A 25243-nucleotide genomic window follows, 5' to 3' on the forward strand; every position below is an offset into this window, starting at 1 on the left:
TAATGCCGCTTGGGGGTGTGTGAAAGCCCTAACAAGCAGGCATATACATAGAATGAAGGCTACTGCTAAGCTTGTAAGCCGCCCTGAGTCTTCGGAGAAGGGCGGGATATAAATGGAATTAAATAAATAAATAAATAAATATGCCTGCTTGTTAGGGCTTTCGGGGGAGGGCCAAGCGGCATTTTTACACAGTCAGCTTATTGCCCCCAACAATCTGGGTCCTCGTTTTACCTACCTCGGAAGGATGGAAGGCTGAGTCAACCTTGAGCCTGGTGGGACTCGAACCTGCACTAATTGCAGGCAGCTGGTGTTACTTAAGGAGGCATTAGCCCACTGCCCCACCAACGTGTTCAGATCGTCCTTTGTCCGACGTGATGCTGGTAACCTGCAGCCAGCATATCATCGACTCTCATTGGGGAAGGCGAATTAACGTTTTAACGCTTCCATTCGCTATGTCACAAGGCACGCTGGCTGAGGAATTCTGGGAGTTGAAGTCCACAAGTCATAAAAGGGCCAGGTTTGAAGACCCCTGTCACAAGGACTTGCCTGACCACACGCAGAGTTCCTGTGACTCGGAACTGGATGTTGCTTTTGAGGAGGCTGTCTTAAATGTTTTCAAAGTGCACCTTAATTTTTACACTTGCTCATAAAAAAACGTTCAATTGATTTGTTTTAAATAATTTTACCATTTTGGCATAAAACTATAAAAACCATATACAGGTAGTCCTTGACTTAGGACCCACAATTGAGCCCAAAATTTCTGTGGCTAAGCCAGTCATTAGCCCCATTTTACAACCTTTCTTGCCACAGTTATTAAGTGAATCGTTGCAGATAAGTTAGTGTCAGAATCCATTTATATCACATTCATGTATGTTTAAAACATTATCCTCCCCCATATGGATTCTGCCATCTCCCGAGGAAGGAGGAGCATAAGTGGATTCAGCCTGCCTTAGGTTATTTCAAAGACCAAGGAAACCTTTTGAACTGGGGGGGATCAAAAGGGAGGAAGGTATCTGGCTTGTGTTTTCTTTTAATTCTGGAGAGGAAGAAGGCAATAACCATAAAGGTTCGAAGTTCCTTTTTTTTCTTTCCCACGAAAGGGATGACACGAAGTAGAAGGATGGGGGCTGACCAAATGGGGTTGAGGGAAGGGGGGTTGAACCGGGTACCCTTTATAAAATTTCAATTTGTAAAACAATACTAAGTCCTGTCTTGTATTCCCACAAACAAGCATGTCCTAGTAAAGATTCCTTTTGGACTAGAACCGACTCCAAGAGTTTTTGTTTTCCTGGTTTGGGGTGGGTCCTGACAGTTAGTAACACAGTTGTTAAGTGAATCTGGCTTCCCCCTTGACTTTGTGAGAAGGTCACAAAAGAGGATCATATGACCCTGGGACACTGCTGTGGGAAGTCAGCTCCCCAGAGAAGGAATTATTAAAAGGGCAGAAAAATATATTTCCTAAAAAGATATTGAAGAACCAGGAAAGCATGCCCAGTTTTCTTAATAGTCCCAGGTCTCCTTCCCCCAAGCAGAAAACCAGTTCTATAGATATGCAAATATAAACCTTCAGGAAGGTTGGAGCTGGAAGCTTAGGAAGACAAAGACCTAAAATCTACATACCCCAGCCCCAGGAAAGCAGGATACCTTTGGACATAATAGGATTGACCCACAACCATCAAGAATACCAGAAAGGCACACCCAGGCTTGGGTCAGAATACGTGACACAGGAAATACAAAGCCTGACACAGGAAATAACTCCAAACAAAAGGCTCCAGAGGGTATAAAAACCTACTCCCTACATGTGCTCAGTCCTTTTTCTGCTGGAACCATCTTTCTGTCTGGCTCTCCTCTGCAATAAACTGTAACCTTCTTCCTAAAGCAGTCACCATGTTGTTTATCCCCGGCTTGGATGGATCATGATGAAGACTTTTCCTTCAACAATTATAAGCTACTCATATTTTGGGAAAATAAAATTTCATTTAATGTTATTTTATTAAATATGCGCGTGTTTGGACTTAGTTGAGTTACTCTATTCAAGTAATGTCCAATTTCACATAATTATTGATACTTTTTTGATGTAATATATTGGCTTTTAGTTATTTCATTATGTCTCTTGATTTGATACTACTAAGCTTTCTATGTGTGTTTTAAATTCTTGAATATTTTAACACCTTTTTAAAATTAAAAATGGATTAAGTATTTTTTTAAGTCAGGCACTATAACCAATAAAAGAGAATATTCGTAGCTCACGGTTGAACTGTGGGATTCTTAGTGCTCTCTGAACTTGTGCATTAGAAGTTTTCATTTTTTTTAGTGAAGTCTGACCTGGCAAATTATATAGATTTTAGTAATATCTAGATCAGACAATCATAAACAGTCTTTCTTACTTTGGTGCCTTCCAGAAGTTTTGGATTACAGTTCCATTATGGTTGGAGATTCTGAGAACTGTATTCTAACACTTCTGAAGAGTAACATCTTAGGAGAGCTACTGTACAACACTCTGTAGAAGTGTTGAGTGTTGAAAAAGCATCAGTCGGCATAATAGCAGTTGCTTAGATACTAAGTATGTGGGCTAATATATAAGCCAATAGTTGGACTATGAAATTAAAATATTGTATATTAATATCCAGTGTAGTAGTAAGTCCAAATTACAATTTTTTTTGTTAAAGTTGTTTATGGAAATTCTCAGTCATCCAGGTCATGGTTGTTCCAAAGGTGCTTTTTCACCATGCAACTGGACTTTCTTTTTTCTCTTTGAAGACGTTTCACTTCTCATCCAAGAAGCATTTTCAGCTCTGAAGAAGCTTCTTGGATGAGAAGCGAAATGTCTTCAAAGAGAAAAAAGAAAATCCAGTTGCTTTTGTTAAAATTCCAATTGCTTGATATCTAAATCAGGGGTCCCCAACCCCTGGTCTGTAGACCAGTACCGGGCCGCGGCATGCCAGCAAACGGTCCACACAAACAAGCAAAGCCCCATCCGCAAGATGGAGGCAGCGCACAAAACCTTGTACCCTCTGATCCACAGAAAATCTTCTCTCCATGGAACCGGTCCCTGGTGCCCAAAAGGTTGGGGACCTCTGATCTAAATAATTGCTTGCTCCATAACACGTTCATTGCTAAGTCCTTCTCTGGGTCTTCTTTGCAGTAGAAGAGATATAATTGGGCATATGGGAAATCTGTTTACTCTTGGAACATACACACACAACACACACATATATATACACACAAATACATGCTCTCTCTCTCTCTGTGTGTGTGTGTGTTTGTGTTCTCCACCCAGAGTCATTGACTGAGATGGGTGGCCATAAAAATCAGACAAATGAATAAATATTTCAATATATTTTATATATTAATGGATGGGTTTATTTAAAAGGAAACTCTCTGGAAGTACTTGTTCTTTTTTGTTTGATTATATGATGATATATCATCAGTGTAACAGCAATTCCCTCTTTTTTAGACTATCTTGATGTTCTTAAGTCAGGGGTCCCCAACCTTTTGGGCACCAGGGACCTGTTCCGTGGAGAAAGGTTTTTCTGTGGACCAAAGAGTGCATGGTTTTGCGTGTTGTCTGCATCCCATGGATGAGACTTTGTGTGGACCAGTTGCTGGCACGCTGTGGCCTGGTACGGGTCCACGGACCGGGGGTTGGGGAACCCCTGCTCTAAGTAAAACAGGCCAGTAGAGACTGCCCGGAGAATAGTTTTCTTGGCAGGGTTTTTCAGAAGTGGCTTGCCCTTGCTTTCTTCCTGGGGGCTGAGAGGTGACTGGCTCAAGGTCACCCAGCACCGGTACACCAAACTGGCTCTTATTTTATATGTTACTTGTTGTATTATTTGATAAAATGCTTCAATAAACATCTGTTCGGTTCTTTCAGTTAAAGGCTTTGCTAATTGCTTGAGATATGTTTTGTAGGGCTAAGTTCAAGGTTTGTTGCGTAGTTAATACTCATTTTTTTTGGGGACTGGGTAGTAAACAGCAGAATTCAAGCTGAAAGCTGTAGATAGATATGCAAGCATAGGGATATAGATTGTTCTTTTAATGGAGGCTACCTTAAAGTATTAAGTGATAGAGCTTAATTCTAAGTATGCTTTTGCTCCCTGGAAGTGATTTGTACTCTGAGATAACAGAATCTACTGCTGAATTCTCAATATCAGAAGGTAATAAATTATGCTAGTTATTAGTATGTATTGCAGAGAGAATAATTATTCAAATACATAGCAGTGTAGCCCCCAATATCTGGTTCTATATTTAGCTCATAAAATCACCAGAATATAATCTATTTTTCCCCAGGTACTAATTGGCATGGATCCTAACAAATGAAGTGTATGGTCAATGTATGCACGAGTTTGGCAAGAATCAAGAGAAGAACTTTCAACAACAAAAGTCACCTCGGGAGGAAAAGTCAACAGAACATTGTTCTGTTTCACGGTTTCTCAAGCTTGGCAGCTTGAAGATAGGTGGGCTTCCAACTCCCAGAATTCCCCAGCAGCAAGTTGAGAAACACCGTTCTATTCAATGATGATGTCCCATTAGCAAACTGGTTGTCTAAAGAGATTTGTGAGACATCACTTTTGGAATGCTTTCAGTATCAGGCTAGTAATCTTTCTGTTTGAAGGCTATTAACCAAATTAGTTGTTTTACTTTTTTTAAAAAAAAATTCTTTGGAACCACCTCTGTAGATAAGGAACAAAAGGGATATGTTACTAATACACAATGAAAATCCAATTTTCATTCTTTTGATTCCAGTATGAGTTGTCTGAAACACCAGACAACCCAAAATCTTCAGAAACTGCATTATATTACACAGCTATAAAACCTAGATCATACACCATCTACTTAAGGTCAGCAAGAAAAGTGTTTTTGAAGTCATACAAGTCGAGTTAATGCAGGTACATACAATTGCTTTGATGATATATAACTCCAGAAAAATATCTTTGAAACAATAATCAAGGTTCTAACCAGCCTATTTATTTCTTCATTCACTCTGTGCATTTTTACAGTAAACAGAACGAGGTCTAATCCATGCTGGTCTAAGGAACTATTCCCATCTTTACTGAACTCTCAAGAAAACGGTCAGGGGAAGTTATTGTCATACCATGACTGCATGTTTAATTTGAATGCGGTGTGATAATGCAATTTTATTTATTTATTCGACTGCATTATAAACACCGATTAACTTTGCACAGCCTGGGTATTAAATCATTTTAAGACTTCATTAAGGATTATGTTGCGATAGGTTGTTCCATAATTCTAATTGGGTACAATACTATGAAATAGGCAGGATAATTCAGCGTCTTTTGAACTGCTGCAGAGAGAACAGTCAGTTCTAATGAATCTTTGAGGTAGGAGCCATTTCTCCATAATCTGGTCTTAAGCCACTTCAAAGTACACGTGAATTTATTCTACTGAGACAGAATAGCAAAAAAGGTTGGAGATGAGAGGGAGAATTAAGAGTTATTACTGAGTACAAATAGTTCTCAGCTTACAACCACAATGGAGCCGAACATTTCTGTTGCTAAGTGAAACATTTATTAAATGAGTTTTGCCTCACTTTACGACCTTGCCTCCATTGCTAAGTGGCTCACTGCAGTTATGTTAGTAACAGAGTTGTAAAGTGAATCTGCCTTCCTCGTTGACTCTGCTTGTCAGGCCACAAAAAGTGATCACATGATCCCAGGACATTGCAATCATCCTGAGTTGGTTGCCAGAAGTGTGAATTTTGGTCACACGACCACGGGGATGCTGCAACGGTCGTTAAGTGTAAAAAACAGTCATAAGTCACTTTTTCAGGCCTGTTGTAACTTTGAATAGTCACTAAACAAACCTTTGTAAGTCAAGGACTACCTGTGTGATTCTTGCTTATTCATTATGATCTGGGTGGCTTCTACAAAGTTTTGCATTAACTTTTCTTTCATTCCCAGGATATTTATCTTAGTATGAGAAGTACTCAAGAATTGGTACATTCCACCTTTCATCATGTGCAGTATTTTAACATCCACTGGTTACAAAGATTCATTTTTGAAAATATCTCTACAATTTATTATTATTTTTTTGTACAAAATATGTCAAATAGTCAGTAAATGTTGTAGGGGACTAGCGTGGCATGTTATGTTTTAAATTCACTCGGTTTACATACTTGTAAAACATGAAACAGCAGCAGCCTAAATTCATCCAAAGAGCTGAAGAAAAAAATAAAATAAAACCAGGGGATCCTACGTTTGTTGGAATCGTTGCAGAAATGTAGCTGGGAAGAAATATTTTCACGATAGGACTGTTATTGGTGACAAAGCCACACCCTGATAGTTACAATCATGCATGTAGCCCTAAAAATCCACTTCAGTTTTACTAGATAGTGCTATGGGGCATCGTGCATTTTAGGATGGGGACAAATACTTAGAAAAATACGAAAAATAACTTTGGCTGTTAAAAACCAGAAGTTCCTGGACCAGTGAAAATGAGTTTTCTCCCCAGTCATGGTAATTTACCTGAACGAAAAGTTCAAATAAATAAATAGGAAATTGAAATTGAAGGAAAAGATGAAGATTAGATGGAAATAGTTCAACTAACTCCAAAGTTAAGGCAATTAAATTAGAGACAGAAGAAAACACAGAACTAAATAGCAAGCACTGAAGCTTTATGGGATTTTTGTATTGAAAAGAAAAACAAAACAAGAAAAATGTTAAAAATTGCGGTTACCAGGCCACCAAATTGCACAAACTCAGAGACGTGCTAACAGAGGCAGAAAGACACACGCGCACACACACTCAACTTTCTTTCTAGACATGTGCAAACCAAACTGCTCCCTCCAACCCAACTTTTTTAAAAAAATCTGTCAAATGTTTCCATTCATATAAAGCTCCATAGGAAGTATATTTTAACGGGATGTGTGTAGTGTGCACATATGCACACGCGCAGATATACTTTATTACATAAATTTTTATCTATTCATCAAAAGTGTCCTTAAAGATGAGGCAATATTGTTTTTTCCTAGATCCCTCATTACATTCCTTGTAAATACTTCATTTAATTATTATTCATCTTCTTCCCTTCCCTAGGAGATAATAAAATAATTTTGGCACTAAACTTAACAAGTTTTGGCTTTTGTTAAAAAAAAAATTAAGGCTCACATTTCATAGTCTTGTGTATATGTGTCTGAGAGTGCATTTACATACATATACAACGTGTATATATACCAGTGTTTCTCAACTTCAGCAATTTTAAGCTGTGTGGACTTCAACTTTGTTGAATTAAGTTGAGAAACACTGGTTTATAGATTTTCTGTCTTTCCCCCCCAAAACCCCATCAGGCACCAACTAAAAATAAATTTCTGGGTCAGACTTTGCCACTGATTCCAAATGCTCACAAGGCAGTACCTCTTCAAAATGTTTTACAATCTGATCATTTAAATCCACTTAATAGCAGATAAAGGCTCTGTTGCAGCTATACAGTCAACTGTTGCCAATTGTTCAACAGCTTCAGCTCCTACACCCAAGGAGACAAATGCTCTCTTAAAATCTGATGTGGCTCATTGATCTTGGATACTGCAGTGGCAGAAACCAAAAAGGAAAACTTGGAACGGATGTGCTCCTTTTCCCTTGATTGCCCTTATTATCCCAAATTTATGCATGGAGGGCCAACACCAAGAGGAATTTTGTAAAAGACATTGCAATTGTTCCTATTCTACCAGGGAGAAATATATCATAATATTGGCTAATGGCACCAATCAGCTAAAAACTGAATTATCACTACCATTTCATGTCTATTAAAAGTGAAAATTGCTAGGGAAATGCATTTTCTCAATAAAATCCAATTGCCCATGTGATAAAGCTGGAATATGTACAGTCCTTGCATATCACAAAGACTCCTCCCACCAGCAGGAATTTGGGACACAAGACAGCTTCTTTAAGGGGATGCCTTCCTAACAGGGAAGCTAAAGTGATGCCCTGTGAAAATAGAAGCACGTGTGTAAAAGGCAATTTTAAAAAATAAAAGCTGTATTAAGACCCATGTCCCCCTATTTCAAGGGGCCAAGAAGTGGGCTTGAGGAAAGTAGGCTAACACTGTTCTAGACGTGTTATTATAGCTGTAATTTTAGACTTTGTACAAATTTGTACAGGTAGGTTTAGACACATGAAAAAGTAATATGCTCACAAAGACATGAAACATCTAAGTATAAAATATAAAGCAGTGTAATAGTTACTAAAATTACATGCTGTCTTATTGCTACAGTGATTTTTGCTTTTTTTAAACTGTACCACATGTTGTCCTAAGCATATAATTTGCATAAATTATTCAAGTTTAAGAAAAAAAATCCACACGTCTCCACTTTAAGCTACTTATATAGTTAATATAAAACAATGTTTTAAGTTATCTCTTTATTAAAAGAGAAGTAAAATGTCATTTGAAACTGAAATTCAGTGACCAGATCCAGGGGCAAGGTACATTTTATCATTATGCCTGTAGAGGAATAGTGTTGGGTGGAAAAGTCTCAGACCCAGCATGAAGAAAAGCCTCTAGGCTTGTGCACTGCCTATAATATTAGATTTTTTTTTGTTCTGTTTTTATCTTTTTGCACAAAAAATTACTATGAATGACAAAGACTAACATTGATAATTTGTAGCAAAATTTGGTTTATGTAGAAACAAGCCATGTTTTGCATTTGGATATTTAAATGAATTAAAGCTAAAAATTAAAAAGCATGATGCTGAAACATCTGCTCACTTGTTGTAGAACTCACTTTTAAAGTGGTTAAGTTTGCACGATTTGTACTTTTTTTAATATACTAAACAGTATCTTTTTCTCCTTTTATAAACCAGAAAAAAATCCCTAAACTACAGATAAATTTTCCCTACCTTGAGCGAATGCTGCTGATAGGTTTGACAAAGCTGTACAGCGCAATCAAACATACTTACATCTTAGCTCATTGCACAGGTACAGCCATAATCAAGGCACAAAGATCTTCTACAAGTTATTTTTTTTTCAATAAAGTTGTACAAAATAATACATTTTACAGTCTGTACAAGAATAATAATCCAGCAGTAAAATAAAAATGGGGGGGGGGAGAGAAGAGGCATGGGGGGAGGATAAGAGGAAATAGAAGAAGGGGAATGATACGGGAACAGGAAAAGAAGATTTTATATATATATAAAGATTTTTTTTAATATATATATATATATATAAAATAAAAAGATAGGATCAACAGTGGACAAACTGAAAACAGTGTGTGGTTAAATCTTTTCTGCAATCACAGGCTATAATGCAGTTCATTTTGCACCGTCCCTGTTAGTCAGGACCATCATGCTTCGGCAACACTTTTGTGAAGGTAGCAGTTCGTTTTCTACTGTCTAGGTTTGCCGTAGAAATGTCAGTATTTCCACCCAAAGTCACATTCAGAGGCAAAAAAACACCCCAAACTGAAGCGGCTGCCCTTAGAACCTGGCACCTTCCTTAGTTGGATGCAGTGAATGGATACAGAGTTGAAATCATGGGATAAATGATCATGCCCACAACAGTTAATGATTACCTAAAGTTCTCCCTCCTTTTTTTTTAATCTGTTTTTAAATATTTAATTGAAATCCCAAATCCTCTCAGGTGCTTCACCCTTCGGCGTTAATTCTTTTGTTTGCATGTTTGGGTTTTGTTTCGTTAAAGGCCGTGTTAAAGAGAGAAACCTCACCCTGACCGCAGAAATAGCCTTTTGCAAGGGACTATTTCCGACCGTCCCAAGGGAGTGAGAAACAAGACAGCTTAGAAATGCTGCCCTTTGTCCAGCAAGGAAAAAAAACAGACTGAGGGATGCAAATCAGAGAGAGACTGCAACAGTTCTCTTCCACCCTATGTGGGCCAGGTTTTTTTTTCTTTTTAATAAGGAACAAGGAGTCCAAAACAGAGGAAAGAGCTGCGCTCCATCACAACAACTCATATTGACGAAGATGCATCCTTTGAATAATGTCCCGACAGTCATTGAAAACCCTCCGAATGTTTTCTGTATCTACGGCGCAGGTGAAGTGAGGGTAGCAATAATGCCGTCCATCTCCACTGGCTGTGCTGATTCTCTGGAAGAGCAGCAGATAGAAAGGTTATGTCAGTTTTTCTAGCTTATCATCCACTTTTCTCCCCCCCCCCCTTTCTTCTCTAGGCTCCTTTCCCCAAAAGTTCTGAGAATCTGATCTGCCCAGCCAAATACAGATTAAATACAAATGGCTCTGGGGGAAAAACCAGCCAACTAATTTGGCTGGAGAATTTAAAAACATGCGATTTTGTTGGCTAAATGCTGCTTAACTAGGTAGCTACAAATTGCCCTTGTTCAAATCCATTGTACTCTTCTGAATCTATGATTAAATAAAGAGATTTAAAATAACGGTTCAATGCTCCGAAGGACTTCTACATTCCACGAACTGTGATGGAGCCACAAAAGTCAAAACGCAGTACAGGTTTGGCCTTGACTTACAACCACTCATTTAGTGACCGTCTGAAGTTAAAATGGCACTGGAAAAAGTGTCTTATGATTGCTTTTCACACTTAACAACCGTCGCAGCATCCCCATAGTCGCGCGATCAAAATACAGACGCTTGGCAACTGACTCGTAGTTACGACGGTTGCAGTGTCCTGGGTCATGTGATCCCCTTTCGCGACCTTCTGACAAGCACAGCCAATGGGGAAGCCAGATTCACTTAACAACCATGTTACTAACTTAACAACCACAGTGATTCACTTCACAATTGTGGCAAGAAAAGTCGTAAAACGGGGGCAAACCTCACTTAACAACTGTCTTGCTTAACAGGAGAAATTTTGGGCTCAATTCTGGTCGTAAGTCAAGGACTATTTGTACCGGCTGTCCTCCCTTACCAACTGCCTTGTTTAGCAACTGTTTGAAGTTACAGTGGTTGGAAAACAAACAGCTCTGTGACCGGTCCTCACATTTACGGCCATCACAGCATCCCATGATCATGTGATCACCATATGCAAGTTTCACAACTGGCCTCCAAGAAGCAGAATCAATGGAGAATGCTGAAGGTTTTTAAGAAAAGATTAGACAGCCATTTGTCTGAAATTGTAGTTTTTCCTGCTTGAGCAAGAGGGGGTTGGGTCTGAAGACCTCCATAAGGTCCCTTCCAATTCTGTTATTCTGTAAGTGAAATCACACGTTGTAGTCACACAATGCCTCGCTTAATAAATCAGGGATTCACTTAATGATGGAAGCACAGTGATGTCGTATGTTTTTTGCTTAACAACCACAACACTCAGCACTGGACTTGTTGATCCCAATGGTGGTTGGTAAGTGAGGATTATCTGTGGTGTCCCAAGTTAAAACACTTTGTCCCTCCAATCACATTATCTCAGAAATGCACATCAATATTTCTCAAATGGCAGCCCTGCTTTGTGCGGTTACTGAGACTCTTCTCAAAGAAATAAGTAAAACAGCTCTAAATCTTCAAAGTAGCTGACTGTAAAAGCAGCAGAAGCAAGGTTATGTCTGATAAAAACAGGAACAGCGAAGAAAGAGTACTTACAAGAAATTCATCTCTAACAAAATACTTGGCCCTTGTAACTCTAGGATCCTCGACAGGTTCTGGTGTTGCTGCTCATTTTAAAAAAAAGTAAAGAACAAAAGAAAAGGTTATCTTGCAATAGGAATTACTTTTGTTTGGATTCACAGGAGGGATCAAAGAGAACATTTTAGTACCATTCCGTGGAAAAGCATAAGCATTGCAAAATACCTGTTCAAATAGAGACTCACATTGTATGAAGGGCTGCCTATTAGAAGAGTGGATCAGTTGGAAACCGCATTTTCGTTCGTTCCGCCGGGACCTGAAGACCTGGCTCTTTGAGCTTTCTGGCCAGGAGTGAGAATTTTTAATTCTAACTTATTGTAATTGGGTTTTTTAATCAGAGTTATAGGGGTTTTAGATTTTTAATCAAGGATAATTTAATTTAATTATTAACTTTTTGTATTGTAATGTTGTTTTAATTGCCTTGTGAACCGCCCTGGGTCCTACGGGAGAAGGGCGGTATATAAGTTCAATAAATAATAATAATAATAATAATAATAATAATAATAATAATAATAATAATAATAATAATTTTCGTTATTATTGTTGCATTCAAGTGGCTTTAAGAAAACACCAACAAAGATACACTACTTCAAGCATAAGGGGGTTATTGTTTTTACTCTTTGCACATTGGGGTTTTATGGTTTGTAAGCTGCCTAGTGTCACTGAAAGTGAGTGGGAAGCTATATAAATTCTCTAAATAAATAAATAAAAATAAATAAATCTTGCTCGATGTCAGAACCCATTCCTATTTCACTTCTGTCTATCCCCTCTGACCCAAAATCAAATCTCACCTTTTCCTGCCGTACTCCCAAGGGGAGGGGGGATGTGCCTGTGGGGTTATTGCCTTTGCTTCCTCTTTCCACTACAATGTAACCTTTTGCTTTGTTTATTGCCTCTATCTCCTCTACCTGCCCACTGCAATGTAACAATTTGCTTTCTGGTTCTCTCTCTCTATAACTCTATCTTCCTAAACTGTCAGCTAGAACAAGGGAGGAAATAAGGAACGTAACCTCAGTGCCTGGTTTATATCTACACTCTCAGAGGAAGGTGTGAAGAAGCCGCCGACCATTGCTGTGTGAGCTGGAGACGGGCCAATGTTATCTCCCCTTTTCCCACGATGGACTTAACACCTGGGGATTGGCCGTCCCACATCGGGCAGGCGGACCATGGGGTGGGGTCTTGTTTGGGGATACTTTATCACTCTGGCTGGAAAATCTCAGATCCTGTCTATTATGCCTGCTATCAACTACTCCTAATAAAAGTTCCTGTTGGAAGAAATTGCTTCCAAGCGTTCTGCTTTCTTAAGATGTGGGATTGAGGTGGGTCCTGACATTCAGACTCATTCATTTAAAATTAATTAAAACGTTTCAGATAAAGACCTGAAGTTCAAACAACAATAAACACATTATTTTTAACTATTTGTCCTATTTATTTTTTCATCTTAAGAGATGTAAGATGAAGCATCAGTGAGGACAGGCTTGAAAATTAGTAGATGCCTTAACTCAGGGGTCCCCAACTGTGGGCTGCAACCAACTATCAGGTCTTGAGTTGTTCGGAACTGGGCAAGTGCATGCATCCCACTTGTGCGAGCAGCAGGCAGACACGTACATGCACACTCCATTGGCATGAGTGGTGAGCGCGGGTGCCCGCTGCTCATGCAAACAGAGCTGTGCGTGCTTGCCTGCAATTCATGAGGAACCATCCCCTCTCCCACCCATTCCGCCTGTCTGCAAAGGCAGAAAGGTTGGGGACCTCTGCCTTAACTGTTTGCCACTGAATTTTGGGCCTGTCATCTGGGATATTCTGGAACCACAATTTAAGTGTTGGGGACTGTGTGTGACCTGCTTGCAGAGATCTCCAGTTTTCCATTACAGAAAGAGAGATGTAGTGAATAATCATTTCAAAAAGTCAACCAGTCAAGAAACCACACAGGACCATAAAATGTTACTGTAAAGAGTACACAAAAAAAGGATCTCACTGGATCGGAGACTGTTTTTCTCATGCAAAGCTGTTCCAAAAATTTTAGGAGTTTTCTGTTAACAGAAGGAATCCTCTTGGTTAATATACTCTGCTCTGTCTCAGAGAGGAAAAATATCCAGGTTTTAGGCTACGGTACTTTGATTGATGATACTTGGAAGACTCTTCATTGCTTACGCTGAAAATTATTGACTCTGAATAATTTTTAACAGAAGCCTATCAATGACAATAGTCCATCCTGGATCAAGCATTTGTCTGATTTATACTGCAAGCGGTTTGAGAGAAAGAGAACTGCATCAAACATAATATAATAACAACTGGTGATCAGAAAAAAGAGTAAAAACAATTGTACATTGTTTATAACAATTGTATATAACATTTATACATTGTTTATCACAATTTTTATACACAATTGTTATCACATAAAGATTAGACAGGAAAAATCAATCCCTTCTTTCTTTCTCTCACTTTTTTCTTCTATAGTAACAGAGAAAAACATTTTTTCAAAGTGTAATGTCAACTTTCTTACCATCTTCTGGTGTGGTGTAACGAGCAAATTCTGGAAAGTAATCTTCAATTTTTGATTTGCCTGCCAAAACTTTCTCTGCTAGTAAATCTTGTTTGTTCAGGAAAAGAATAACTGAAATGGTCCGTAGCCACCTAGAGAAACAGGCCAATATACTGTTAAATGGCAATAAAACAAGGTATAAAGGAACATAAAGCAAAATCTTCTTGGCATTATATTAACTGTTCAGACTTGCTTGCTAGTGAGAAGGGTGGCATCTAAATTTAACAAATAAATATTTTTTTTTAAAGAAACACTGAAATAATGTACATTCTCTTAGAATTTATATTAGCACAGTTTCAGTGTCTTATACGATACAGCCAGAAATAAACATAGGCTAGCATTATGAATGTCATGATCAAAACTAAAGAGACGGACCTGTTGTTCCAGATACTTTTGAAGAGGTTTAATGCTTCTTGAAGCCGGTTGGTCTGATTGTCTTCTCGTATAACCATGTTATAGCTACTGCTGGCTACCACAAATATTATAGCAGTTACATCTAAAAAACAAAAGCAAAGGAAAACATCCTTAATCAATAACCTTTGCTTTGAATTTTTTTCTTTAATTCGGCTCCATAAGGAGAAAAAGACAGAAAAAAGAAAAAAATGAAAAAAAAAAAAGCTTAGGGAAAAGGCGAACAGTTCAAATCTGAGTAAATCACTTAGAGAAAAGTAAGTTCAAAAGAACAAAAATAAGTAAGATACTGAGGGAGGCAGGGAGGGAGGGAAGGATAAAAGGAGGAAAAATCAGCTAAAATACAGCTGTAATGTGACTGGAGGAAAAACGGTATTTTGTAGGATACATACTGTAGATCCATAGAAAGGAATAAAATATGCAGTTTTGTGTGTGTGTGTGTGTGTGTGTGTGAGAGAGAGAGAGAGAGAGAGAGAGAGAGAGAGAGAGAGAGAGAGAGAGAGAGAGGGAGGGAGGGAGGGAGAGAGAGAGAGAGAGAGAGAGAGAGAGAGAGAGAGAGAGATGTATTGATGAATATCCATTTATCTTTTGTAATTTAATCACAAGTGATGGAAGCTAAATTATAAAGACAGCTACATGCTGAAAACAAAGAACAGGACATTGCAAAACAAAGTGGAGGTTTACAAGTGAGTTAAAAGAGCTGAGCTGGTATGGAGACAACCTCAAAATGCCAAATGTCAAACAGTAGATATCTGGTATTTAGATAATTGGAAAGCTGGACCTTCCACATTAATATAATATACACATGGGAAATATTTCACGGTCTATCACAGGTTTAACAAATTCCCAATATTACCATTGAAACACTGGATCCATTTTCGACGTTCATCTCTTTGCCCACCAACATCAAACATACTGAAAAGGAAAAAAAAGTGAGGGATTCAGAAGCAGGAAAGCAGGACTATTAAACACCCGTCCGCCCACCAACGGCTTGAGGTACAAAAATGCCATTAGAATTATGAAAAACAAGCACTGACAGTATTTTAAATACAGGTAGTCCTCGACTTATTACCACAATTGAACCCAAAGTTTCTGTTGTTATATGTGAGACATCTGTTAAGAATTTTGCCCCATTTTACAACCTTTCTTTCTTGTCAGAAGGTTGCAAAAGGTGATCACATGATCTTGGGACACAGAAAGGGTCATAAGTATGAACCAATTGCCAAGTATCTGAATTTTGATCACATGATCATGGGGATGCTTCAAAGGTTGTAACTGAAAAATGGTTATTAAGTCACTTTTTTTCTGTGCCGTTGTAACTTTGGTCACTAAATGAACTGTTTTAAGTCGAGGACTATCTATCTATCTATCTATCTATCTATCTATCTATCTATCATCTATCTATCTATCTATCTATCTATCTATCTATCTATCTATCTATCTATCTATCTATCTATCTATCTATCTATCTATCTATCTATCTTCCTAATGTCTTTGCAGCCTGCTCATTGAAGGTGTTCCCCCAATAGCTAATTTTGCAAGTTAAAAATTGAAGTACATTATTTGGGTGGTTGTGAAATTTTCATTAGTTGCCGTAGTTATGAATTTGTATTATTTGAAAATTTTATAGTTTACAAAAAAAAAATTAAAAACAATTATTTTTTTCTCTTTGTGTCTGATTTTCAGAGACTGCCTGGAAAAGTCTCTACAGCTTTTTTGACAAGGTTTTTTCAGAAGTGGTTTGCCATTGCCTCATTTCTAGGACTGAGAGAGAGTGACTGGCCCAAGGTCACGCAACTAGCTTTGTGCCCAAGGCAGGACTAGAACTCATGATCTCCTGGTTTCTAGCCTGAAACCTTAATCACTATACCAAACTGGCTCTCAAAAATAATTTGGATGACTAAATAGGACAGAACTGAACAATGCTTTTAATTACCACAACATAGTTTTTTTTTTTTAAATTCCATTTATATCCCGCCCTTCTCCGAAGACTCAGGGCGGCTTACAAACTTAGTTGTATTAAGTTTCTGTAGACAGGTTTCTGGAACATTCTGTTTTCCTCCAAAATGGATCAATACAAACACAGAGGATGTGGGGTAGGACAGGGTATTAATGTATTTCCTAAATTAGATTATTTGGGTGCTGAAGTGCTTTATGTTATTCCAAATGTTGTTTATTTTATTTTTATTTATTTATTTTATTAGATTTATATACCACCCTTTCCCGGAGGACTCAGGGCGGTTTACAGGGCATTTTAAAATCACAACAATACAAAATACAAGTTAAAAGACAAATAAAAGATTAAATTATCCCTGAAAATAAAACCCCAGTTAAAATTCTCAGCCTGGGTCAGAGAGCCTGGCTACTTCCAGAAATACAGGAAAAACCCTGCTTAAATTGGCTTGTTTCTGAAGTTGGATCACTATGGCATGGAATATTTTGTACATTTTTACTTTCTCTTAGTTTTAACTCTCATTTTCAATTTAAGAACCACCATTAGTGATACTTACTGGAAATTTACTTTGTCCACTTGAAACTTGGTTTCAAATATTCCTGATGTCAGAACTCTGCATCTGAGAAGGTCCTTTTTAAAAAAGAGAATAAGAGGTTTTTTTCCCCCTTAAAAGAACATTCTATTATTTAAAAAATACAAGCCTTAAGGAATAATGGGTCAATGAAATAACAACTTTAGGTTGTTTGTAAAAAGTGTACAGTAATATAAAATTTATACCACAGGTTTTTAGTCTCATATTTTTTCTTCCATTTCCTCCAGTCCTACCAAGCAACACAAAGTAGCTTATCATAATAAATAAAATTTGTAAAGTTAAGAAACTGTTTAAAATATACCAACATCTTGGAAACAAAACAATCAGTTTATAAAAACAGCAACCCAAAAGCTCAGAAAACCATGACAGAAAGGAAAATTTGAAACCATGGAAAACAGTCACATTTCTAAAACCGTCTCTCATTTTGATGTGGATTATAATTAGAGATAAAAACTTCGGAAAAATGTGGACCAAAAGAAGTTTTGTAAAAATTAAATATATAGATAATAGTTAATTTTTGATATCTTTATTGTTTAGAAAAGTTAATTGTACATGCTTATAACAATAAGAAATAGAAAAGTATATTTGAATAACGGTTATTCATTTATGGATCAGATTTTAATTTTTTTTCCTCAAATGGGCTCAGATGCAGCCTAATTTGAAAGAAAAAAAAAGAAAAAAGAAAAAGCCTTTCATTTTTGCTTTAGAAAAAAGCTGGCAGATAAAAAAAAATCAAAGTTGAAAACAGAAGACATCTGCAACACTATATTGGTCTTCCAACAACCTGAAAAGAGTTAACAACACTATGTCTTGGGATTCTCATCATCTATATATGGCATTCAAGGAATGGCAGCAGTTTCTTCTAATTCTTCACCATATACTCACATTCATGGACTTCTGAAAACTGAAAATTTTTCAGTACTGGTATAAACGTCTATGGAGATTCTCAGTCATCCAAGGTCATGGTTGTCCAAAAGGTGCTTTTTCAAATGGCAACTGGACTTTGTTTTTTCCTTGAAGATGTTTCGCTTCTCATCTAAGAAGCTTCTTCAGTTCTTCAGAAGAAGCTTCTTGGATGAGAAGCGAAACTTCTTCAAGGAAAAAACGAAGTCCAGTTGCCATTTGAAAAAGCACCTTTGGGACAGTACTGGGATGAGTTTTTCTACATTTCATATTAGTTCTTTTCTTTATTAGCTTCATTTTTAAGCTCAATTTCAAACACATCTTAAATCATAATATGTACTACTTAAAAGAAAACATTCAGAAATATATCATTGATTAGGGAGAAAGGGACTTGGGATCATTTTTCCCTATTTTTTTTCTACATACTCCCATCTTTAGTTTCCACTCATTTCAGGTGAACAGCTAAATAAGTTTGGGAAGTCCCACAAAAGGGCCCTCTACAATACAATGCAAAGCAGCGGCTCAGAAAATGAAGCGAATATGCAGAACAGAAGGAAGATATAATCTTAGCACTATGTGAAACTATGGATTTGAGTCTAAAATGTATTCTAGAAGACATAGGGACATGAATGTGGAACCTGCTAGAAAACATGGGAGGAGACAGAAAAAGAAGACAGATACTTTTAATCACAACAGAAACAGACGTGTTGTTGGAAAACCTTAAGGGACAGGCTGGGGACAGATCATCTTTGATAAGGTCTACCTATCTATGTGGTTACCAAGAGCCGACCAATACTGATTTGATGACACTTAACCAACCAACCCCAACCACCAACCTCCAACTCTTTAAAATAGCCACACCTTTTTTAGGATCAAATGGCAGCCACAGATGACAAACAATTTGGACAAAGATTTAGCTCCTTTAAAGAGCTTCAGAATGAAATCACATTTACATGAGTTCTGAAGCACATTTATGAACAGACGCTGAAGTGCTGCATAGTTCTATTGATTAGGGTTTTAAAATTTAAAACTCGTAACTTGAATTGGGAACTTGGAATAGGCTGGTGAGTCCTTTTGGTCAACCAAGTTACTTGTGATAGGTCTGATTACTTCGTTCCAGACACTACTAACACAATGCTACTTCAGATTTTCAACAGAAGAAATCTACAGGACTAGATGTTTTGAAGAAACATAACTTCATTTTCTCAAAGACATTTTACTCACCTGGTCAGACGGTGTGTATTCATTTTGCTTGACTATGTCAATCTTATCTAGGAAACTAGAGGAAGAAAATATTTTCACTGATAAGTTTACACAAGAACATAACAACAATTTCTTGTAATTTTAAAAAGAGTCCATATTGAAAAGCCTATAGCAGGACTACAATCCTCCAGTTTCTAGATCTTTGTAAATAAGTAATTAATTAAGTTTATTTTTGTAACCACATTAATAATATAGCATAGCATAAAACACAAAAAAATGTAGCCCTGTGCCTTTAATCACTTCAGGTAGTCCTCAATTTATGACAGTAATTGGGACCAGAATTTCCACCGCTATGCAAGTTGTGAGTTGTACTTGATTTTAAAACTTTTTTTTGCCATGATTGTTAAGTGAGTTTGCTTGTCAGAGGCACAGGCAGGGATATATTTCAAATGGTGATCACATGACCCTGGGATGCTGCATAAATACATGCTGGTTCCCAAGCACCCAAATGCTGACTACATGACCAGTTGTAAGTCACTTTGTTCAGTGCCACTGTAAATTTGAATGGTTGCTAAACAAATGGTTGTAAGTCAAGGACTACATGTGCATCAATCTGGCTCTCATTCTGATTATTAGAAGCCGCGAAAAACTGCTTGTTCAAACTAATTCAAAATAACATTTAAGGATACTGCAAGCTAAGCAGCACATGGATGGTACCCCTGGTTCATGTGTATTCTATTAATCGATTCCATACCAAGTCACTCCAGAAGACATTTTATCAAAAGCTAGGACCATTCCCCCAAACCTCTTCATGTTTATTAATGATTTTTTAACTTGGGAATCTAAAGGGGTGGCAATTGTATAAGAATAAGGTAAAGGTAAAGGTTCCCCCGCACATATGTGCTAGTCGTTTCCGACTCTAGGGGCCGGTGCTCATCTCCGTTTCAAAGCCGAAGAGCCAGCGCTTGTCCGAGGACGTCTCCATGGTCATGTGGCCAGCATGACTAGATGCCAAAGGCGCAAGGAACGCTGTTACCTTCCCACTGTAGTGGTTCCTATTTTTCTACTTGCATTTTTACATGCTTTCGAACTGCTAGGTTGGCAGAAGCTGGGACGAGTAACAGGCGCTCACTCTGTTACGCGGCACTCGGGATTCGACCTGCCAAACTGCTGACCTTCTGATCGACAAGCTCAGCGTCCTAACCCACTGAGCCACCGCGTCCCTTGTATAAGAATACAGGGTAGCAAAAATACATAATAATAAATAAATCACCATTATTTATGCCAATTATGAGGTGTCTACAATCCAAGTATCCATGTGTCTGCTTTGTTACCTTGCTTCTATGTAATGACTGCAGAGATGCTTCCAACTTTACATGGAGAGAATAAGTAATCTAATGGACAAGATGCGGGACTTACGCCATGAGCAATTTGAAGCAAAAGAATAAAGTCATATTTTGTTCATATGGCATCCAATTATAAACAAATATCCTGTCAGCTCTTCATTAATCAATGTTAATTTTTTTCAGCTGCAGATTGCCACAAACTACCATAAATATATTGCTTAGATTTGCTTTCTTGCAGGCTCTGGAGATAACTACTTCCTATTTATTAATGCAAACATAAAGTAGAAGGAAACTAATGGGGGTCTGTCCAGTAATGCCATTCCCTCCCCACTGAAGAATTAGAGGAATTACACGATTCTAGACTCCTCTTATACATTCTGAGGATCCATGCCATATTCGGTTTGGCTCCAGCAGACCAGACTCAATGTGTAGCCAGAAGACATGAGTAATGAGGGAATTTTTAGTTTATGTGCTGTTCTCGGGTGCTACAAATCCTCCCTGAATGTTCAGGCACTGATCAAAGACAGCTTAACATAGTAGCTTCAGAGAGAGGGAGAGGGAGAGGGAGAGAGATTGGCATATTTAAAAGAGGAATCTATGGAGAAATGAAGTTTGCTGAGTAGCTTCTTGGAACTGTACACAGCCTGGATAACATCTAGGCCTTGTCACAACAGATACAGCAATTGTCTGAATATGTAAACAGCACATTGGGGTTGGCAATAATGCATATACAGGTAGTGATCAACTTATAACCATTCTTTTAGTGACTGTATGAAGTTACAACATCATTGAAAACAGTGACTTATGATCAGTTTTCACATGACCATTGCAGTATTCCCCATGGTCACATGATCAAAAGTTGTGACACTTGGCGACTGGCAGTCCCGGAGTCATGTGACCACCTTTTGCAACCTTCTGACAAGAAAGTCAATGGGGAAGCCAGATTCACTTAACAACCATGTTACTATCTTAACAAGTACAGTAATTCACTTAACAATTGTGGCAAGACAAGTTGCAAAATGGGGCAAAGCTCACTTAACAACTCTATTGTTTAGCAAAGGAAATGTTGGGCTCAATTGTGGTCATAAGTCAAGGACTGCTTGTAGAAAGACGATGCCTCCTGGCAAAAAAAAAAATAGTTAAATGACCAGTATTTCTCAAGATCGTCAAATTTTTAACCTTAGAAGATGCTGATACATGGATCATAGTGCAAAATTATGTGAACGTGCCTGCCGATTCCCAATTTAGATTCATCATGTATCTTTGCTTTCTTCCTTTAATTTTTATCGTATTTATACATAAAACACATAGGTATGGACCCAATAAATGTCATATTTGTCTTTCTATCCATCTATCTGGACTTACATAGTAAGAGAAGAAAAGTAGGGATAATTTGTTGATCTATAAAATCTTAACAATATATATTTGTTAAAGTATTAACAAAAATATAACAATGCAATGACAAATAATTGAGTTCCAACTGTAATACTATATGAATCGTATGAGGCTTATTTCTAAAATTTCAGGTTGAAATTGCACAGTATTATGCATGCTTTTTCAGGAGCAAATCTGAGGGAATTCAGCAAAGCCTCCTTTTATATGTCACCCTGAATAATGTTGCTACCTTAGCTTTAAAACCATACTTTTGATTTCTGGAATTTTCAAATGACTCTTCTTTCATATTTACAAGCCCATCAGTTAATTAGCAAGAATTTTTTTATCACCAACACCTTGTACCAACGCCTTTATTCCTGAAATTCTTGATTTGAATGTCCTAGAAATCATGCCAAATTTAGGGAGGGGGCAGGGAGACTATATCTTTTTCTGATTCTCCAATAGGTTTCAATTCACTTGTTAATTTACATGGAGGGAGGGAGAGAGGGAGAGAAAGAGAAAGAGAAAGAAAGAGAAAAAGAAAAAAAGAAAAGAAAAGAAAAGAAAAGAGCAAAGCTTGGGTGTAACAGCAGGTGGCAGCACCTAGCCAACTTTTGCTGATGTCAAAAAATCAGAGAAGGGTTGGACATGGATAGCGAGTGGATGAGAGGACACCAAAAAAGAGTCGAACTCTATGCTTAGATGTAACAGCTCATGAAGAGATCAATAGAAGAAAGCAAGCCATTTCCACGTTGCTCCAAACAAAGACCATCCAGATGTCCCTACAGCCAACCAGAATTACACTTAACTCAAGGGCAAATTTACTTTAGAATTCTTGCAATTCTAACAGGATTTCTATGGGTGATTGTTAGGTGGCACTACCTGAATAAACTATCAGTCCAAATTAAAGCTACTCCTCAAGTGTCATTATGTGACTATACCTACAAAGATCTCAACAATGCAAACCAGGGTATTTTCTATGACACTTTATGAAAGTTAAAGTTGGGCTTTGAAGAAGGATAGGAAGAGCACTGACACATGTAAATGTTGGGATTGGACAAGACTCCTGAGAACACTGTGGAACAAACGAATCAACCCAGAATTCTCACTTGAGGCACAAATGATCAGGTTCAAATTATTGTACTTTACATGAAGGCTCCTGGAAAAGGCTTTAATGCTGGGAAAAGTGGAAGGAAAGAGAAGAGGATGATCAACAGCAAGGTAGGCAGACACACTACAGTATTGATGAGTGCACCATTGGAAGACCAGGTTAGGATAGTTTGCTAAGGAGAAAATCAATCTATGTGGTTGCTAAAAGCCAAAAATAACTTGATGGCACATAATCAACCAATTAATCATTTAATCCAGGGGTGGGGAACAATAGCCTGACTTCAACTCCCAGAAATCCCCAGCCAGCCATGCTGTCTTAGAGCAGGGGTGGGGAACTATGGCCTTTTTATGACCTGTGGATTTCAACTTCTGGGAGTTGAAGTCCACAAGTCATAAAGAGGCCATCGTTCCCCACCTCTGATTTAATCAATCAAATCAATGGATAAATATTTCCGGGGGAGCTGAGTAGATAATTTTTAAGTGGAGAAGCAAAACCGGCAAATAGCAATAAACTCTGCTAAAATATGGCAATTATTATGAGCTTTGAATGGATATGCTAGACTCGTGCATTTCAGCTACGCTAATTCAAACATAACAATCATTACTGGTCTGCTTTTTCACAAGATTGAATATTCAATATTTATTTCTAGCAATCGCCTAGAAATATTGTTTTTTGCTACTCATGCCAATGGGTTCGGTTACACTGGCACATCTAGAGAACGTACAAGAAATTTCCAAATAGTGAAGTAGGAAAAAAAAAGGCAAAACTGTTCTGCAGTTGTTTATACAGACTATTTTTAGGTTTGTGATTTCCTTGAAAAACACCAGCTACCCGGGCCAGGCAGCAGAGTGCGCCGTGTTGAATGTGGTCTTCAATGGCTACATGCACGCTAGGTAAAACAGGTCAGAATGCCATAAATATGCCGAAAAACAAGTCCTGGCATTTCAACCTTCCTGCATTTAAAAGCAAAACTTTCAGAGAAAAACCTGTCCTTGCAGATAGTTACCAAGGAAGACCATTATTTGGCAAATAATACTGTACTTTCTTTTTAAAAAGATCTGGGGGAGAAGGAAGTGTAGGCTGTAAATATCAAACGGTTCTTAAACAATAAGAGACTGAATTTGGGTGGGTGGGTAGACAGAGGGGAAAACAGTGGCATAAAAGAAGAACAACAACCTCCTGCAGAACAGGGCAAAAGGGAACGAAAAGTTCCCAAGAATGTCTATCCAGGTGCAACTTAACATGCTGAAGTGCAACTCTCAAACTGCAAAAAGTGTATGTTTTAGTGCGTTTGTCTGTATGTTCCCTGCCCCCCCCCATGTTTTTTAAAAAAACCTTTTACAGCATTATTGCAATCAGTTTCTAAGATGATTAGGACCTCTCAATACTGCCAAATTATCTTGGGCAAAATTTAAGGAAAAATGTCAATACGTTTCTTGATTATACAGGGTTAAAAAAAAATCCTGTCTGTGTCCATAAGCGCCTTAATATAGACTTTTTTGCATATAATGCTAAAGGAAAGGAGAGTTACATCAGCACAGTTAAGAGAAACTGCTCTGATGTTGGTAACGTTTTGCCCCGTTGTGTTACAACAGCCAGGAATTAAATCAGCTTGCTAAATTCACCTTTCACACTTTCCAATCAGATTATCACCTGAAGTCAATTTTGTGACCTGTTATATTTCAGGGTCTTGCCTTCCCTAATTACTAACACCACCTTGTCTTATAGGATGGAAAACAAAAAACAAAAAAGTAAGTTTTAAAAGAGACCTGGAAATATATTCAATTTAGAGTACAGAAGTACTGTATACTTCTTTACCAACATTCCAGCTTTGAAACAATAAAATCTGCTTCTTTTCTTCAGCAGTAAGAATTTTTATTTACATGTTGTACTTTTGAATCCTAACAACAATATACTATAGCAGAGGTCCCCAACCTTTTGAGTACCAGGGACCAGTTCTGTGGAGATAGGTTTTTCTGTGGACCAGAGGGATGTGGTTTCATGTACTGCCTGCATCCTGCAGATGAGGCTTTGCTTGTTTGTGTGGACCGGTTTGTGGCATGCCACGGCCCCGTGCCAGTCCACAGACTGAGGATTGGGGACCCCTGTACTGTACTATACTATATTATTACTATACTAAAAAGAATTGAATAATATTTGGATTATTAGGAGGAAGATTCACCAATGTCCAATGAGAAAGAAAGAATTAAAGGAGAAGCTTTAAAAACTTTAAATTCTCTTGCCATTAA

At 37.8% G+C, this 25243-nt stretch overlaps 1 protein-coding gene across 4 annotated transcripts in view; it reads right to left on the bottom strand.

Moving 5' to 3' along the window:
* Window positions 1-6015: 6015 nt before the first annotated feature.
* Window positions 6016-25243, bottom strand: part of GNAS (GNAS complex locus) — a 215279-nt gene continuing 196051 nt past the window's right edge. For all 4 annotated transcript variants that reach the window (XM_081324471.1, XM_081324472.1, XM_081324474.1 and 1 more), the window contains exons 6-12: window positions 19185-19239; window positions 17022-17095; window positions 15368-15426; window positions 14476-14596; window positions 14062-14192; window positions 11514-11581; window positions 6016-10055 (exon numbers count right to left, since the gene is read on the bottom strand). In XM_081324471.1, the coding sequence (XP_081180597.1) occupies window positions 9909-10055; window positions 11514-11581; window positions 14062-14192; window positions 14476-14596; window positions 15368-15426; window positions 17022-17095; window positions 19185-19239 (655 nt within the window). In that variant the 3' untranslated portion in view covers window positions 6016-9908. The remainder of the gene's footprint in view (window positions 10056-11513; window positions 11582-14061; window positions 14193-14475; window positions 14597-15367; window positions 15427-17021; window positions 17096-19184; window positions 19240-25243) is intronic.

The sequence above is a fragment of the Vipera berus genome (genome assembly GCF_964194415.1).
Source record: "Vipera berus genome assembly, chromosome: 3".
Taxonomy (NCBI): Eukaryota; Metazoa; Chordata; class Lepidosauria; order Squamata; family Viperidae; genus Vipera; species Vipera berus.